Source organism: Oncorhynchus keta, chromosome 9 (assembly GCF_023373465.1).
Source record: "Oncorhynchus keta strain PuntledgeMale-10-30-2019 chromosome 9, Oket_V2, whole genome shotgun sequence".
In the NCBI taxonomy this organism is placed as follows: domain Eukaryota; kingdom Metazoa; phylum Chordata; class Actinopteri; order Salmoniformes; family Salmonidae; genus Oncorhynchus; species Oncorhynchus keta.
The window spans coordinates 24,606,617-24,625,135 of record NC_068429.1 but is presented as its reverse complement, the minus strand read 5'-3'; the positions used below and the strand labels follow the sequence as shown (position 1 = coordinate 24,625,135).

General features: G+C 44.5%; 2 protein-coding genes across 3 annotated transcripts; one reads left to right on the top strand and one right to left on the bottom strand.

Annotated features, from left to right (window-relative positions):
- Positions 1-4,285: 4,285 nt before the first annotated feature.
- On the bottom strand, positions 4,286-12,341 carry LOC118387415 (beta-centractin). The gene is made up of 11 exons (XM_035775747.2): positions 12,131-12,341; positions 10,592-10,656; positions 10,400-10,475; positions 10,178-10,303; positions 9,811-9,935; positions 9,495-9,711; positions 7,077-7,169; positions 6,795-6,969; positions 6,608-6,669; positions 6,421-6,461; positions 4,286-6,331 (listed from the first exon to the last, which is right to left on the bottom strand). Exons 1-11 carry the CDS (start codon positions 12,176-12,178, stop codon positions 6,229-6,231), a joined length of 1,131 nt encoding a protein of 376 aa, XP_035631640.1. The 5' UTR covers positions 12,179-12,341; the 3' UTR covers positions 4,286-6,228.
- Positions 12,342-12,675: 334 nt separating this feature from the next.
- LOC118387414 (E3 ubiquitin-protein ligase MARCHF5) lies at positions 12,676-17,027 on the top strand. Of its 2 annotated transcripts, XM_035775746.2 has the most exons (7): positions 12,743-12,890; positions 13,292-13,378; positions 13,488-13,690; positions 13,848-13,978; positions 14,170-14,344; positions 16,259-16,425; positions 16,517-17,027. In XM_035775746.2, the coding sequence occupies exons 2-7, from the start codon at positions 13,350-13,352 to the stop codon at positions 16,691-16,693; spliced, it is 882 nt and encodes a 293-aa protein (XP_035631639.1). In that variant the 5' UTR covers positions 12,743-12,890; positions 13,292-13,349; the 3' UTR covers positions 16,694-17,027. The 2 variants fall into 2 exon arrangements, with proteins under 2 accessions (XP_035631638.1, XP_035631639.1); XM_035775745.1 differs by lacking the exon at positions 13,292-13,378 and having other exon boundaries at positions 12,676-12,890.
- Positions 17,028-18,519: the final 1,492 nt, after the last annotated feature.

The following is an 18,519-nucleotide window of genomic DNA, read 5'->3' as shown; positions in this document are numbered from 1 at the left end:
TCTTCTCCATCTCTCTATCCTTTTCCACCATCTATCCTTCTCCTCCATCCCTATATCCTTCTCCTCCATCTCTCTATCCTTCTTCTCCATCTCTCTATCCTTTTCCACCATCTATCCTTCTCCTCTATCTCTCTATCATTCTCCTCCATCTCTCTATCCTTCTTCTCCATCTCTCTATCCTTTTCCACCATCTATCCTTCTCCTCCATCTGTCTATCCTTCTCCTCCATCTCTCTATCCTTCTTCTCCATCTCTCTATCCTTTTCCACCATCTATCCTTCTCCTCTATCTCTCTATCCTTCTCCTCCATCTCTCTATCCTTCTCCTCCATCTCTCTATCCTTTTCCACCATCTCTCTATCCTTCTCCTCCATCTCTCTATCCGTCTCCTCCATCTCTCTATCCTTCTTCTCCATCTCTCTATCCTTTTCCACCATCTATCCTTCTCCTCCATCTCTCTATCCTTCTCCTCCATCTCTCTATCCTTCTTCTCCATCTCTCTATCCTTTTCCACCATCTATCCTTCTCCTCTATCTCTCTATCCTTCTCCTCCATCTCTCTATCCTTCTTCTCCATCTCTCTATCATTTTCCACCATCTATCCTTCTCCTCCATCTCTCTATCCGTCTCCTCCATCTCTCTATCCTTCTTCTCCATCTCTCTATCCTTTTCCACCATCTATCCTTCTCCTCCATCTCTCTATCCTTCTCCTCCATCTCTCTATCCTTCTTCTCCATCTCTCTATCCTTTTCCACCATCTATCCTTCTCCTCTATCTCTCTATCCTTCTCCTCCATCTCTCTATCCTTCTCCTCCATCTCTCTATCCTTTTCCACCATCTCTCTATCCTTTTCCACCATCTCTCTATCCTTCTCCTCCATCTCCCTATCCTTCTCCTCCATCTCTCTATTCTTCTCCTCCATCTCTCTATCCTTCTCATCCATCTGTCTATCCTTCTCCTCCATCTCTCTATCCTTCTCCTCCATCTGTCTATCCTTCTCCATCTGTCTATCCTTCTCCTCCATCTCTCTATCCTTCTCCATCATCTCTCTATCCTTCTCCTCCATCTCTCTATCCTTCTCCTCCATCTGTCTATCCTTCTCCTCCATCTCTCTATCCTTCTCCTCCATCTCTCTATCCTTCTCCTCCATCTCTCTATCCTTTTCCTCCATCTCTCTATCCTTCTTCTCCATCTCTCTATCATTTTCCACCATCTATCCTTCTCCTCCATCTCTCTATCCTTCTCCTCCATCTCTCTATCCTTCTCCTCCATCTCTCTATCCTTTTCCACCATCTATCCTTCTCCTCCATCTCTCTATCCTTCTCCTCCATCTCTCTATCCTTCTCCTCCATCTCTCTATCCTTTTCCACCATCTATCCTTCTCCTCTATCTCTCTATCCTTCTCCTCCATCTCTCTATCCTTCTCCTCCATCTCTCTATCCTTCTCCTCCATCTCTCTATCCTTCTCCTCCATCTGTCTATCCTTCTCCACCATCTCTCTATCCTTCTCCTCCATCTCTCTATCCTTCTTCTCCATCTCTCTATCCTTTTCCACCATCTCTCTATCCTTCTCCTCCATCTCTCTATCCTTCTTCTCCATCTCTCTATCCTTTTCCACCATCTATCCTTCTCCTCTATCTCTCTATCCTTCTCCTCCATCTCTCTATCCTTTTCCACCATCTCTCTATCCTTTTCCACCATCTCTCTATCCTTCTCCTCCATCTCCCTATCCTTCTCCTCCATCTCTCTATTCTTCTCCTCCATCTCTCTATCCTTCTCATCCATCTGTCTATCCTTCTCCTCCATCTCTCTATCCTTCTCCTCCATCTCTCTATCCTTCTCCACCATCTCTCTATCCTTCTCCTCCATCTCTCTATCCTTCTCCTCCATCTCTCTATCCTTCTCCTCCATCTCTCTATCCTTCTCCTCCATCTCTCTATCCTTCTCCTCCATCTCTCTATCATTTTCCACCATCTCTCTATCCTTCTCCTCCATCTGTCTATCCTTCTCCTCCATCTCTCTATCCTTCTCCTCCATCTCTCTATCCTTCTCCTCCATCTCTCTATCCTTCTCCATCTGTCTATCCTTTTCCACCATCTCTCTATCCTTCTCCTCCATCTCTCTATCCTTCTCCTCCATCTCTCAATCCTTTTCCACCATCTCTCTATCCTTCTCCTCCATCTCTCTATCCTTCTCCTCCATCTGTCTATCCTTCTGCTCCATCTCTCTATCCTTCTCCTCCATCTCTCTATCCTTCTCCTCCATCTGTCTATCCTTCTCCTCCATCTCTCTATCCTTCTCCTCCATCTCTCTATCCTTCTCCACCATCTCTCTATCCTTCTCCTCCATCTGTCTATCCTTCTCCTCCATCTGTCTATTCTTCTCCTCCATCTGTCTATTCTTCTTCTCCATCTGTCTGCTTAACTCCCTCTTCATCTTAGTCTGTGAGATATCCTTCTTCTCCATCTCTCTATCCTTTTCCACCATCTCTCTATCCTTCTCCTCCATCTCTCTATCCTTCTCCACCATCTCCCTATCCTTCTCCTCCATCTCTATCCTTCTCCTCCATCTGTCTATCCTTCTCCTCCATCTCTCTATCCTTCTCCTCCATCTCTCTATCCTTCTCCTCCATCTGTCTATCCTTCTGCTCCATCTCTCCATCCTTCTCCTCCATCTCTCTATCCTTCTCCTCCATCTGTCTATCCTTCTCCTCCATCTCTATCCTTCTCCTCCATCTCTCTATCCTTCTCCACCATCTCTCTATCCTTCTCCCCATCTGTCTATCCTTCTCCTCCATCTGTCTATTCTTCTCCTCCATCTGTCTATTCTTCTTCTCCATCTGTCTGCTTAACTCCCTCTTCATCTTAGTCTGTGAGATATCCTTCTTCTCCATCTCTCTATCCTTTTCCACCATCTCTCTATCCTTTTCCACCATCTCTCTATCCTTCTCCTCCATCTCCCTATCCTTCTCCTCCATCTCTCTATCCTTCTCCTCCATCTGTCTATCCTTCTCCTCCATCTCTCTATCCTTCTCCTCCATCTCTCTATCCTTCTCCACCATCTCTCTATCCTTCTCCTCCATCTGTCTATCCTTCTCCTCCATCTGTCTATTCTTCTCCTCCATCTGTCTATTCTTCTTCTCCATCTGTCTGCTTAACTCCCTCTCCATCTTAGTCTGTGAGATATCCTTCTTCTCCATCTCTCTATCCTTTTCCACCATCTATCCTTCTCCTCCATCTCTCTATCCTTCTCCTCCATCTCTCTATCCTTTTCCACCATCTCTCTATCCTTTTCCACCATCTATCCTTCTTCTCCATCTCTCTATCCTTTTCCACCATCTATCCTTCTCCTCCATCTCTATCCTTCTCCTCCATCTCTCTATCCTTTTCCACCATCTCTCTATCCTTTTCCACCATCTGTCTATCCTTCTCCTCCATCTCTCTATCCTTCTCCTCCATCTCTCTATCCTTCTCCTCCATCTCTCTATCCTTCTCCTCCATCTGTCTATCCTTCTGCTCCATCTCTCTATCCTTCTCCTCCATCTCTCTATCCTTCTCCATCTCTCTATCCTTTTCCACCATCTCTCTATCCTTCTCCTCCATCTCTCTATCCTTCTCCACCATCTCTCTATCCTTCTCCTCCATCTGTCTATCCTTCTCCTCCATCTGTCTATTCTTCTCCTCCATCTGTCTATTCTTCTTCTCCATCTGTCTGCTTAACTCCCTCTCCATCTCCTGTCTGTGTCTCTCCTCCCTCTCCCTCCTCTCATTCTCTCTCTTCGCTCTCAGTCTCTTTAGCTTTCTCTCCATCTCCTCCCTTCTGCCAGATTCTCTCTCCAGCTTCCTCTCCAGTTCTCTTTTGAATGTATGTAGTTCTGTCCTTGAGCTGTTGTCTATTGATGTTCTGTATTATGTAATGTTTCATGTTTTGTGTGGACCCCAGGAAGAGTAGCTAATGCTTTTGCAACAGCTAATTGGGATCCTAATAAAATACCAAATTTTATTCTCTTCATCCCTCTCTTCGTTCACCTGTCTCTCCAGTTCAGTGGTTCTTTCACTGAGTGTTCTAATATCTACCTCATGCTCCTGGATGTGGTATGACTTTCATTGTAAAGTGTAGTACTTCTGAATGAATGCCTTATAAAGCCTTTAGAAGTTAGTTTAATATGTGACCAAAGTCACCAGAGTGTAACGGAAGTGGGTCACAATGTATGAAACAATTCATAGCATCCTGTTGGTTATGATTATCATAAAGATGAATTCATTAAAGACCAGACACCTCCAACAGCTGTCATTAACTTATTTATTATACTGAATTTACAAAATGAAAAGTAAAAGCAACACTTGAATAAACAGTATTGTACATTTATTTTATTTTTTGACGTTTTGAAAAGCGGTCCACTGTACACAAGGCTTTTTAAGTATAGAACCTTTTAAAAAACACCCAGAATCTGAAGTGGACTTTCCGGTGACAGGGCACAGGAGTAAGGCGGACACAGTTTTGGACACAAGCCCTTTACTGCCACTGAGACGTAGGGAAATCAGCTTAGCCATAATAACACCCAGACTTCTAGTTGTACATGAGGGGAGATAGAGGGTAGAAAACTAACTGATAATAATCCACCATCTTGTGCTTCTACATGCTTATTATGTGAATGGTCCTACTACAGTCTATAGCAACTAAACATTGCTCTCTCTCAATTTTTCTAACCCATAAACGTATGGTGTTTTAAAAGAACTTACAGGGAACATTTAACAGGTGATTTCCACCATCCTTTAAATGGAGCCAAATATGGAGTCTTTGGCGAGAAATCAAATTACAATGTTTGATCTCTGTGGCCTTTCACCCAATATTCAGCTAGTCCCTGACCCTTGACTAACACTGAGATCAGAGATCACTCCAGGTTGTAGCTGCCCATAACCACAGATCTAGGATCAGATAAGCCTTGATCAATCTGAAGGTTAACCAGAAAGGTGATTATTAAATATGAACCTGTATTGTATCAATGGTTAGTGGAGACTTGGACCTCCTCAGAGATGATCCTGTCCAGACATACAGCTCTCAGATCAGTCTCTGTGCAGTACAGAACACTAACATGCTTTATGGACAGCACTTTGTCCTGTTTAATCTTTACAAGGCATTCAAGGGTCCCATTCAACTGGTCCCAAAGTTTAACTGTCATATCTTAAACGGTCATTTAGAAATAGCAATAGTCATCTAATGGTTATTTAAAGTTGAAATCGCCCCGTTGGATTTGGTACCGAGTGAGGAGGATACATCTCACCCGTCCTTTGTTATCAAACCATTTCCACTAATGTCATTTTCAAACAAAGAGAAAAAACACAGCTAACTGAATGGAGATACTTTACACATCATAAGGAAGGGTTAAACATCGCTGTCGTCTAAACATGTCCATTAGTTGTTGTTGAAGAACACATGTGGGAGGGTTGGTGGAAAGAGAAGTTCTTTGAATGTTTTCCAATTAATTCCTTGAATATTTGATGAGGCAATGTAAAACACAGTGGTATTCTCTACCCGTCTACAGCATGACCTATTCCTAGAGCAGACTATCCTAACCCTGACCCTCAACACAATCTCATTCAACAAATGGAAACAAAACTATTTAAGAAAACAAAGGTGAATTCAACCGTTGACATTAACATGGTGATTGGTAACTGTGACGACCAAGATATTTTTTTAAAGAACGCAAAACAATTAAATCAATCTCTTCGGTTTGGAATAGAATTCTTACAGAACCGAAAAACATTCACCTTCTTTGTCATTGGATGATTGCAAGGTATCGTACAGGGCAGGGTAGATAGGAGAGTAATATAAATACTTCAGGGTTGAGTATAGCATTGCCCCTTTAAGAACAGAAAGAACAGTCCACAGTATTGACAAATGCCCACGCAGCCCTGGGTGTGTGAGGAGGGAGGAGGTGAGAGGCCCACAGGCTTGCCTGAAGGGCCACCCTGCTCTCTCCCACATGGCTGGTAACAGAAGGCATGCTGAATTGAGGGAGGGTGTATATGGAAAGTCCCCTTGCCAGAGGATGGGGAGGCCTTAAGGGGAGGGGCAGACATGGGGCTGTGGGATAGTTCCAGATGTTGGGGCAAATCAGTAATGTGGTGCAACAGAGCAAATACAGGAGCATTGGAGGGTAGTGTCGTGACAGGTTGGGGCAGCACAGGGCAGATAGGTCATGTTGAGGTCAGTTTAAGGGCAGCGGTGTTAGAAGGTCTTCCTGTGGATGGCCCGTGCTCTGTCCTCCTCATACTCCTTCTTGCTGACCCACATCTTCTTAAAGGTGTCCAACGACGCCAGGATGGAGCCACTACGCAGAACACAATAGAGGGAGGAGAGGAGAGAGGGATTAGGGAATAGAGAGATGTGAGATTGAGTCTGTGTGTGTTGATCTCTTACCCGATCCACGTGGAGTAGAGCCTCTCCTGAGGGGCGGAAATCTGGACAGGAAACACAGAGAGACAGAAAGTCAGCAGGGACATGCTAAGGAGACATCCTGCCCACACATGCTAAAAACAGACTCATATAGCAACATGCTGAGCTCTGGCCAAGAAGAGGTGAAAAGTTGGGTCTTTAGTTACTATACCTTGATCTTCACGTCTTTGGGAGCGAGCTTCTTCACTTCGCTTAGTAACCTGTCCCCGAAGCCTGCAACAGAAAAGACTGTTAGCTAAGGAGCCTTCAACCACATGAGAAAACACCCACTTTCACAACACACTAGTATTAGTTGTTGTTGGTCAGTGTGTGTGTGTGTGTGTGTGTGTGTGTGTAACCTTTGAGCAGTGTGGATCCTCCAGACAGTACGATGTTGGAGAAGAGTGTGCGTCGGAGGTCCATGTCAGATTTCTGGATAGCGAAGGCCAGCACCTCGTGGATCCCCTCGCTCTCGTCTCCGATCAAGTCTGGCCTGAACAGCAGCTCTGGGGCGCGGAACCTGGCTGGACCAATCTGGACAGGGGGCAGAGGTCAAAGGTCAGAGTTTGGGTCAACTGAGGTGATGTTGATGTTTGTAGTCCCTCAAAATAAAACAAAGGTGTGTGTGATGTTTGACTCACATCCAGCGTGCTACCGTCGGGGAGGGTGTACTGGGCCTTCTCGGTCTCCAGAGTCTCATCCTTCTGGGGGTTCAGGGACAGGTAGCAGGCTCTCTGAGGACAGAAACACACACATTACCAAGACATCCCTATTGACAGTAAGGCTGTCCAATATATTGAATTAATTAGATTAATTTGAATATATGCTTTTCCACGATATTCCAAATGCCTGTATCGCATTTTGTCTTTATGAGCGTTTATGTCTGCTTGTTCTCGTGTTGTATTTTTGGTCCCGTCTCTTTTGCTCCTTCTGTGCTGTGTGCACCTCCCCATTTACACCAGAGATCTGTATGTAATGATGAGATGCACATCTCACCCCTAACAATGGGAGTCGTTGTCCCAAAGTCGGGAAGGCAGATGACAAACTTAGGTCCAAAATAAGCCCAAAGAAAATAAGCGGTTTCAAATCGTTATTTGAATTTGAGGTCAACAGAATCAGTCATATGGAGACAAACACATTGAGACATTATTTAACTGTAATAAAGGACAAGTTAACCTTTCTGACGATACCCTTTGTATGTCTCAACTCCTCACATTGCGTACAGAGCAGACGTTACTAAAACAGGAGTATCAATAAACATTGATTCTGGAAAAAGAAGGCTAAGTTTGTCGTGCCACATACCACATATCACCACATACCGCATACCACATACCGCATACCACATACCACCACATACCGCATACCGCATACCACATACCACATACCACATACCACCACATACCACATACCGCATACCGCATACCGCATACCACATACCACATACCACATACCACCACATACCACATACCACCACATACCACATACCGCATACCACATACCACATACCGCATACCACATACCACCACATACCACATACCACATACCACATACCACATACCACATACCACCACATACCACATACCACCACATACCACATACCACATACCACATACCACCACATACCGCATACCACATACCACATACCACATACCACATACCACATACCACATACCGCATACCACATACCACATACCGCATACCACATACCACATACCACCACATACCGCATACCACATACCACATACCACCACATACCACATACCACATACCACATACCACATACCACATACCGCATACCACATACCACATACCACATACCACATACCGCATACCACATACCACATACCACATACCACATACCACCACATACCACATACCACCACATACCACATACCACATACCACATACCACATACCACCACATACCACATACCACCACATACCGCATACCACATACCACATACCACATACCGCATACCACATACCACATACCACATACCACATACCGCATACCACATACCACCACATACCACATACCACATACCACCACATACCACCACATACCACCACATACCACATACCACATACCACATACCACATACCACATACCGCATACCACATACCACATACCACATACCACATACCACATACCACATACCACATACCACATACCACATACCACATACCACATACCACATACCACATACCACATACCGCATACCACATACCACTCGCAGCATTTTAGCCAACGACTTATATGGTCTAGTCTGTGTTTTATAAATATGCAATAAGCATAAAACGCAATTATATAAGGAATTGTCAACTCGTTGTCATTCTGAGAAATAAGGTAGACCACTTGATTTCAACATGTGAATAAAGTGGACAGACTAGCATGCTGTTCAAAGTGCTGGAGACGGACAGCAGGGTGTGTTTATAACTATTCAACTGTTTTGCCTTGTTAGCTAGCAGATACATCCAAGTTGGCTTAAACTTGAAATATAAAATTAGCTGGCTAATCACTAGCACGTGGGCTGGAGAGATTGGTGATGAGACCTGTGTTAATGTCCTATAGCCTGCCTGCTATAAGAAGTTAGTCATTATTAGTGGATGTGCATGGTTCTGGGTACATTTGCAACAAAAAAGGGCAATTTCATAGACAGACTTGAAAGCTGCTTGGATCAGCGATTATAAAAAATGTAAAAAGCAGATTGAATTATTTTGATAAAATAATTATTAATGTATCTTATGGTTGTGGAAGGCTTATATTTATCCTAGGTATAACTTCACAAGCCCTGAATTCATTAGATTATTGCTGACTGTGTGAAATGCAGTGCATTTGACCTTTAATTGTACAACAATGCTTATTTAGAGAGAACTTTAAAAATATATATTATAATAGAGATATATATTGTGAATCACCCATAAGTTTGAAAACAAATTGAGATGTGATTTTTAGGCCATATCGCCCAGCCCTAATTGACAGCAATTCCTATTGAACCCTTCATTTTCTTCTAGTTAGGTCACACACACACACACACACACACACTGTCCGTCCCTTACCTCTTTAATGGTGCGGACCACCTCAAACTCTGCGGAGGTATGGAAGTCATAGCCCTCCTTGCGTAGCAGCAGCCGGAGGTAACGGGACACGTCCCTTCCAGCGATGTCCACCCTCATGATGGAGTGAGGAATGGCAAAGCCCTCGTAGATGGGCACCGCATGGGTCACCCCGTCGCCCGCATCCAACACCACACCCGTGGTACGCCCTGTCGCATAGCTGGATCAGAGAAAGGGGCGTGAGTATAACAAACACACAGAAGCGTGCCTGCACACACTAACACACACGGTATGTACACAAACAGTGTAGCGTACTCACAGACTGAGGACTGCCTGCATGGAGATAAAGAGGGCGGGAACGTTGAAGGTCTCAAAGAACACCTCGGCCGCCTTCTCCCTGTTCTTACTGGGGTTCAGAGGGGCTTCAGTCAGCAGGACAGGGTGCTAGAGGGGAAGACAGATCTAGTTAGCATGCGAGCCAGAAGGCTGAAAATCCCTTTCTTAGTCATTCTAGCTCCCTTGTCTGTTAAATACTTTTCACACACTCACAACATCCATCATTTTTAATACAATTCAATAAATCAAGAAGCCTAACATTTACAACAATGGTTAACGGTTCACACATTGAGGAGATTAGAGACAGGAAAAGGGGAGGAGGAGAATAAGGAGATGAGAGGAGAGCGCACCTCCTCTGAGAAGGTCTGCAGCTGTTCCTTAGAGTAGACGTACTGCCAGATCCTCTCCATATCGTTCCAGTCCTTCACTATACCATGCTCCATAGGATACCTCACTGACAGCAACCCTCTGTGCTCCTGGGAGGGAGGGATAAGAGAAGGGTTAGAGGCTTGTTGAAACTGGCCCCTTCATAGTGTGTGTGTGTGTGTGTAAGGCTATGGTATGAAGCCTACCTCTGCTTTGGGTCCAATGAAGAGGTCCCCCTCCAGGGCTCCTGCCATCACGCGCACGTGCTTGGGACGGCCCACACTGGATCACACACAGCAGAACACAACACAGTTAGAAACAACCCCACAGATGTTATCGATCTGAATCACAGCTGTGTCTTATTGATGTAGGATAGGTACAAATAAAGGACGTCTTACTAGTTGGGGAAGCAGTATTTGGGGATCTGGTCTCCAGCAAAGCCAGCTTTGACAACACCTGAACCCTGTGGAGAGACAGATGGAGGTAGAGGGAAGAGTAGGAGAGGTAGAGGGAAGATTAGGAGAGATAGGACAGGAGAGAAAGTTATTAATATCAAGCTATGACTACTTAAGTTGTCTGTCCCAACCCACCACAATTAACACTCCTTGTGTGTGTGTGTGTGTGTGTGTGTGTGTGTGTGTGTGTGTGTGTGTGTGTGTGTCATAAGACACAGCCTGAAGCAGCAGAAGGCATTATCCCACTCTGTCTGAGACATCACACACATTACAGCCCCTATCTTCTGGGTTATGGCAGCATCACTGGGCTTTAACATGCCTAGTGTTTCCTTCCTATAAGGGTTTAAGTAAAACATTAGCCCATGAAAGGCCTCTGGGCTCATGACCGGGCAACAGATGACACAGGTAGTATTATGTTGACAACACAACAGTTATCACCTGCAAGGTCCGGTACACTCATGTCCAATTATCTAGCAAATAAGCTCATTTTGGAATTAAGTTTTTTATTTCTAGTGTGGTGCGCATAATCAGTGACAGGTGGCGATAGCGAACGCTGCTCGCTAACTTCTTTCTCGGCCAACGCATTTCGCATAGATGGCTAGCCGTTCGCAAGGTGGGGTTTGTCTCCCGGCGACACAACTGTGTATGTAGCCGGTGTTGCAGCTAGTTACCAAGCTAGTGCCTGACGTTAACTGTAAATGTATCATATAAATCTAGTTAGATTGTTATTCTTCCAGAACAGAACATATATGATGAGGACGATACAGGCAAACCAGTGTTTGGATGAAAAATAACAACGTTAGCTGATTCTGCATGCAGCACACACAGCAACATACATATTTGACAAAGAGACATTCTACTACACGAGGTGCACGTGGAAAGAGGTAGCTAAGCGCAAGTGGAATATATTTATGATTAATAAGCTAGTACAATGTATTCAGTAATGTCAGCTATCAAAGCACGGCTAGAACAATAAGAAGATATTTCACCGGATGTATAAATGTGAATCATCCGCTTTGCATTTCCACTCACTACCGAATATGGTAGTGAGAAGAAGCCAACATTATGCAAATGTCCTCATAGATGAAACATTTGATCTCAATAGTTTTCTTTTCCCAAAACTAGAATATGTTGTAGACTAACCCTTTGCCAAAGTAAAAAAAAAGTGGCATTTAGAAGGGGTGTAAAGGCGAATTGAGTTATTGCACACGCGCACTTCAGAATAGGCATTCCCTAACGGTAATATGCAGATGTATGCTAGAACAGGCCGATAGGATCTCGCTCGCTGGTACTCGGCTCTGCCCATCTCTTTCCTTGTTCAGCCCACTATGACTTTGTTTCCATTGGAAACGACAGGCTGTGGCCTATCTTGGTTTAGTTATAAAAATCTTTGATCAAAACCTCCAACACAACACTAGCTAGCTAACCTCCCTGGCTAGTCGTTAGCTAGGCAAGGGTGTGGATGAGTGACATCATACTTACATTATCGATCACAACCGGCTGGTTAGCTATAATGTCATAGGACTCCATGACGAACAAATTGTTGAAGATATGATTCTATTAATCCTTTGATACAATCTTGCCTATTTGATATTTTAATCATGTAAATAACGCCCTGTCACTCTGGTCTCAGACCACTCACTGGTCGCTGCTGCTTGCGTTGATCACAACCCAACCCAGTAGGTATGCGGTTGTCTCTAGAGTAGATTGACAGTGGCAACAGCCAATGGCAATACTGCCAGCTGGAGCCCACGTGCTCGCTGTCAACGCCAGATTTAGGGTTGTGAGCTTGTGCACTGTTTTTGACGGCTTGTTTTTCCATCATCATAATCATTATTATCATCATCACCATCTTTATGAATAAATGTACCTTCAGCTAAATAAACTTTCCCCATTTACAAGATGAATAGATGAGCATCAGAGAGGGTGGAAACATAATGTCTATTACATTATTATGTGCATGTTTGAGAAATCATGGGCAATTATTAGTGAACAGAAATTGTGTATGTTTTATTTGTCTACAAATTCCACAACATCCAAAAATGTTCAAGTATGAGAAAAACATGTATTTGCCTTTAAGAAAAAGTGTCTGTAACCGGAAGGACTGTTTTGTATTTTTGTCTGTCCGTAGGACAGGCAGTTCGAATATTTTGTATAAATCAAACTCTTTTATTGTCATCCAACCAGTTAAAAAACTGACTGTAAAGCTACTTCGGGATTTTTATATAGAGGTATTGTCGAGGTAAGAAACCACTGTCATTATTCAACAACAACTTAAAGTTATGAATTCTTCTAATCTATAGTTAGCTAGCTAGGTAGTTACGTACCGGAGGTAGCTCGTAGAGCTACTCTTAACACTTGCCCGTTAGCAAGTATCACAAAGCGATTCAAACTGGATGGACATGTAATTTTCTGATCCAACTAAAACATAGAAAATATGCATCACAGCATTAACTATAGCTAAGATTAGTTTGCAGTGGTCACTGGGGCATGTAATTTAGCCAAGGCCTTTGTCGCCAGTTACAAATTTGACCGGAAGTGAGTTTGTGAACGTAGAAGAAGCAAGATAATACAGGCAGTTAGTAAATAAAAGCTGTCTATATTTTAGCCAGATGTAGAGAAAGTGAAATAATGTGTTTGTAGGTCTTGCCTGGCTGGCCCATGGTGAGACGGGGACCTAGAGGAACTGAACAGACACAAGATGGCCTGTGTGGAGGAGCCCCCTGAGAAGTATGTGTGTGTGTGTGTGTGTGTGTGTGTGTGTGTGTGTGTGTGTGTGTGTGTGTGTGTGTGTGTGCGCGCGCGTGTGCATGCATACGCATTAACCTGTGTCTCCCAGGCATTGCTGGGTCTGTTTTGCGACAGAGAGAGAGGATCGCGTGGCAGAGTGGGTGAGCCCCTGCAGATGTAAGGGCTGTACCAAGTGGATCCACCAGGCCTGTCTGCAGCGTTGGCTCGATGAGAAGCAGAAAGGAAACAGTGGAGGAGCTGTCAGCTGCCCTCAGTGTGGCACAGAGTACCGCATTGTCTTTCCCAAAATCGGTAACTAACACACACACACTGCATCATATTACCCAAGGTGTGATATAGAACAAACACACTACACACCACAATGAAAGCTCTATTCTGTAGCTTTCATGTCCAGGTGTGTCAGTTAGTTCATGGCTGTCTGTATATGTTTGTCCCCCCCACGCTCCAGGGCCGTTGGTATACTTCCTCCAGCAGATGGACAGTGCGCTGTCACGGGCCAGTCCATTCACTGCTGCCGGTGTGGTGGTGGGGACAGTCTATTGGTCAGCTGTCACCTATGGAGCTGTGACTGTCATGCAGGTACATGCCTCTTGACTTCTGACCACTGAACCTTAACCCTGTCATACCTGTTATACCCTCTAACCTTTGACCCATAACTAACACTAACTACTCACTAGTTCAGTAACTAGTTCAGTGAATCCATTGCAAACAACAATGCAACTCAAAACACAAGAGTCCCAGATCACCTCTTTCCCTCCCTCTTTCTCCAGGTGGTGGGCCATAAGAAGGGCTTGGATGTGATGGAGAGAGCAGATCCTCTGTTCCTCCTGATGGGTCTACCTACCATCCCAGTGATGCTTGTCCTGGGCAAGATGATCCGCTGGGAGGACTACATACTGAGGCTGTGGCAGAGACACTCCTCTAAACTACAGCTGCTATTGCCAGGTATACATGCATGCATACATACAGACAGTGGGGCAAAAAAGTATTTAGTCAGCCACCAATTGTGCAAGTTCTCCCACTGAAAAAGATGAGAGGCCTGTAATTGTCATCATAGGTACACTTCACCTATGACAGACAAAATGAGAGAGAAAAAAAATCCAGAAAATCACATTGTAGGATTTTTAATGAATTTATTTGCAAATTATGGTGGAAAATAAGTATTTGGTCAATAACAAAAGTTTCTCATTTACATTTACATTACATTTAAGTCGTTTAGCAGACGCTCTTATCAATACTTTGTTATATACCATTTGTTGGCAATGACAGAGGTCAAACGTTTTCTGTAAGTCTTCACAAGGTTTTCACACACTGTTGCTGGTATTTTGGCCCATTCCTCCATGCAGATCTCCTCTAGAGCAGTGATGTTTTGGGGCTGTTGCTGGGCAACAGACTTTCAACTCCCTCCAAAGATTTTCTATGGGGTTGAGTTCTGGAGATTGGCTAGGCCACTCCAGGACCTTGAAATGCTTCTTACGAAGCCATTCCTTCGTTGCCCGGGCGGTGTGTTTGGGAACATTTTCATGCTGAAAGACCCAGCCACGTTTCATCTTCAATGCCCTTGCTGATGGAAGGAGGTTTTCACTCAAAATCTCATGATACATGGCCCCATTCATTCTTTCCTTTACACGGATCAGTCGTCCTGGTCCCTTTGCAGAAAAACAGCCCCAAAGCATGATGTTTCACCCCCATGCTTCACAGTAGGTATGGTGTTCTTTGGATGCAACTCAGCAGTCTTTGTCTTCCAAACACGACGAGTTGAGTTTTTACCAAAAAGTTATATTTTGGTTTCATCTGACCATATGACATTCTCCCAATCTTCTTCTGGATCATTCAAATGCTCTCTAGCAAACTTCAGACGGGCCTGGACATGTACTGGCTTAAGCAGGGGGACACGTCTGGCACTGCAGGATTTGAGTCCCTGGCGGCGTAGTGTGGTACTGATGGTAGGCTTTGTTACTTTGGTCCCAGGTCTCTGCAGGTCATTCACTAGGTCCCCCCCGTGTGGTTCTGGGATTTTTGCTCACCGTTCTTGTGATCATTTTGACCCCACGGGGTGAGATCTTGCGTGGAGCCCTAGATCGAGGGAGATTATCAGTGGTCTTGTATGTCTTCAATTTCCTAATAATTGCTCCCACAGTTGATTTCTTCAAACCAAGCTGCTTACCTATTGCAGATTCAGTCTTCCCAGCCTGGTGCAGGTCTACAATGTTGTTTCTGGTGTCCTTTGACAGCTCTTTGGTCTTGGCCATAGTGGAGTTTGGAGTGTGACTGTTTGAGGTTGTGGACAGGTGTCTTTTATACTGATAACAAGTTCAAACAGGTGCCATTAATACAGGTAACGAGTGGAGGACCGAGGAGCCTCTTAAAGAAGAAGTTACAGGTCAGTGAGAGCCAGAAATCTTGCTTGTTTGTAGGTGACCAAATACTTATTTTCCACCATTGCTTGCAAATAAATTCATAAAAAAATCCTACAATGTGATTTTCTGGATTTTTTTCTTCTCATTTTGTCTGTCATAGTTGAAGTGTACCTATGATGAAAATTACAGGCCTCATCTTTTTAAGTGGGAAAATTTGCACAATTGGTGGCTGACTAAATACTTTTTTGCCCCACTGTACGTACGTATGTACATACATACATACATACATACATACATACATACATACATACATACATACATACATACATACATACATGCATACAAAAGTGAGAAGACAGGTTGTCTGCCTGGGGTCTGTCTGTCTGAGGTATGGTTAACTCCAGAGGTTTAGTAAACGTTACAGCATATAGTACATTCTGCAAATGAAATGAATTTACAAAACAATTTTTAACTCTTCCTCTCTTCCCCTCCCTCCCAGGTATAGGTCGTCCGTTGCCCCGTGTGCCAGCTGATGGGGGTAATGGAGGGGACCACCTGTCAGTGTCTCGTACTCTGTGTGGAGCTCTCATCTTCCCCTCTGTAGCCAGCCTGGTGGGACAACTGATCTTCGGCAGGGTACCCTCATCTCTGCAACGCACCGTTCTGGTGAGGGGAAAGTGTATTTGTACAGTTTGTCTCAAGGCTGGGGTAGCATTTGTTTTATGTTTGTCTCTCGCTCTCCTTCTCTGTGTTGTAGGGTGGTATAGCATTTGTGGTGATGAAGGGAGTGTTGAAGGTGTATTTCAAACAGCAGCAGTACCTCATTCAGGCCAACCGCCACATCCTCAACTACCCCGAGAGAGGGAGGGATGGAGAGACGGAGGGACGGATCGAGGGAGGAGGAGACGACACAGAGGACAGCGGAAATGAGTGAATGCAAGACTCCCCCTCCCCAACCTTAACCCCCGATTGGGAACAGAATCCTCTGTTCCCAATCGCAATGTAGCTTTATTTTACTCAGACAAGGGGTGTGTTTAGGAGGTGCATTACATTTCCAAAAAGAGAACTTGTCCAATAGGAATGCAATTGTTAGTTTTTTTTCTCCCATTTGTCTCCTGAATGCGACCCAGGTCTTCTATTTGCATTGTAAGATATCCACCCAACCATGACTGTATGTGTGAGCGTGTGTGTACACTGTAGAGCCCATGCTATTTTATTTGCCTGTATGAATGAATTGGCTAATAAAGTGATTTGATTGTTACATTCTGCATTCTCTCTGTTTGATGTGATTGATTAGGATCCCCATTAGTCAACTCCTATGGTGACAGCTAATCTTACTGGGGTCCAACATAAAGCAACAAAGACACAAAATACTTTTCAATTTGCATACATTTAAAAACAACATGTAGTGTATGTGTGCCTCTAACAGTTCCACATACATGTCAGTACATACAACAAGGAGATCACATGAGGGAGAGGCGTTGTGCCCTGAGGTGTTGCTTTATTATAATTATTTTTAAACCAGGTTTGCTGTTCACCTGCACTATATAATATGGAAGGGAGAACTCATGACTGTATAATACTCTACATTTCCTTGAATTTGTTCTGGACCTGTGGGGACTTGTCTAGTGGGGTAAGTGTGTGTGTGTCAGTGCTGTGTGTAAGTTGACTATGAAAACATTTAATAATAAGATAAAACTAGAGCCTGCAGAAATTTCTTTGTGGAGTGTGGTGTCAAAAAAGCAGAGCATATGTTTATTACGGATAGACCTCTCCCCATCTTTACAACCATTGAATCTATATATTCTGACCATGACAGTTCACAATCTTAGGTAACACCAAGTAATTTAGTCTCCTCTACTTGTTCAACAGCAACACCATCCATTACCAGATTAAGGACCCTGGGACTAAACACCACCATCTGCAACTGGATCTTGGACTTCCTGACGGACCGCCCCCAGGTGGTAAGGGCAGGTAAGAACACATCTGCCATGCTGATCCTCAACACGGGGGCCCCTCATGGGTGTGTGCTCAGTCCCCTCCTGTACTCCCTGTTCACTCATGACTGCACGGCCAGCGTACAACTCCAACACCATCATTAATTTTGCCGATGACACAACAGTGGTAGGCCTGATCACTGACAGCCTATAGGGAGGAGGTCAGAGACCTGACCGTGTGGTGCAAAGACAACAACCTCTCCCTCAACGTGATCAAGACAAAGGAGATGATTGTGGACTACAGGAAAAGGAGGACCGAGCACACTCCCATTCTCATCGACTGGACTGTAGTGGAGCAGGTTGAGAGCTTCAAGTTCCTTGGTGTCCACATCACTAACAAACTAACATGGTCCAAGCACACCAAGACAGTCGTGAAGAGGGCACGACAAAACCTATTCCCCCTCAGAAGACTGAAAAGATTTGGCATGGGTCCTCAGATCCTCAAAATGTTTTACAGCTGCACCATCAAGAGCATTCTGACGGGCTGCATCACTGGTATGGCAACTGTTCGGCCTCCGACCACAAGGCACTAGAGAGGGTAGTGCGTACGGCCCAGTACATCACCGGGGCCAAGCTTCCTGCCATCCAGGACCTCTATACCAGGCGTTGTCAGAGGAATGGCCCTAAAAATTGTCAAAGACTCCAGCCACCCTAGACATAGACTGTTCTCTCTGCTACCGCACGGCAAGAGGTACCGGAGCACCAAGTCTAGGTCAAGAGGCTTCCAAACAGCTTCTACCCCTAAGCCATAAGACTCCTGAAC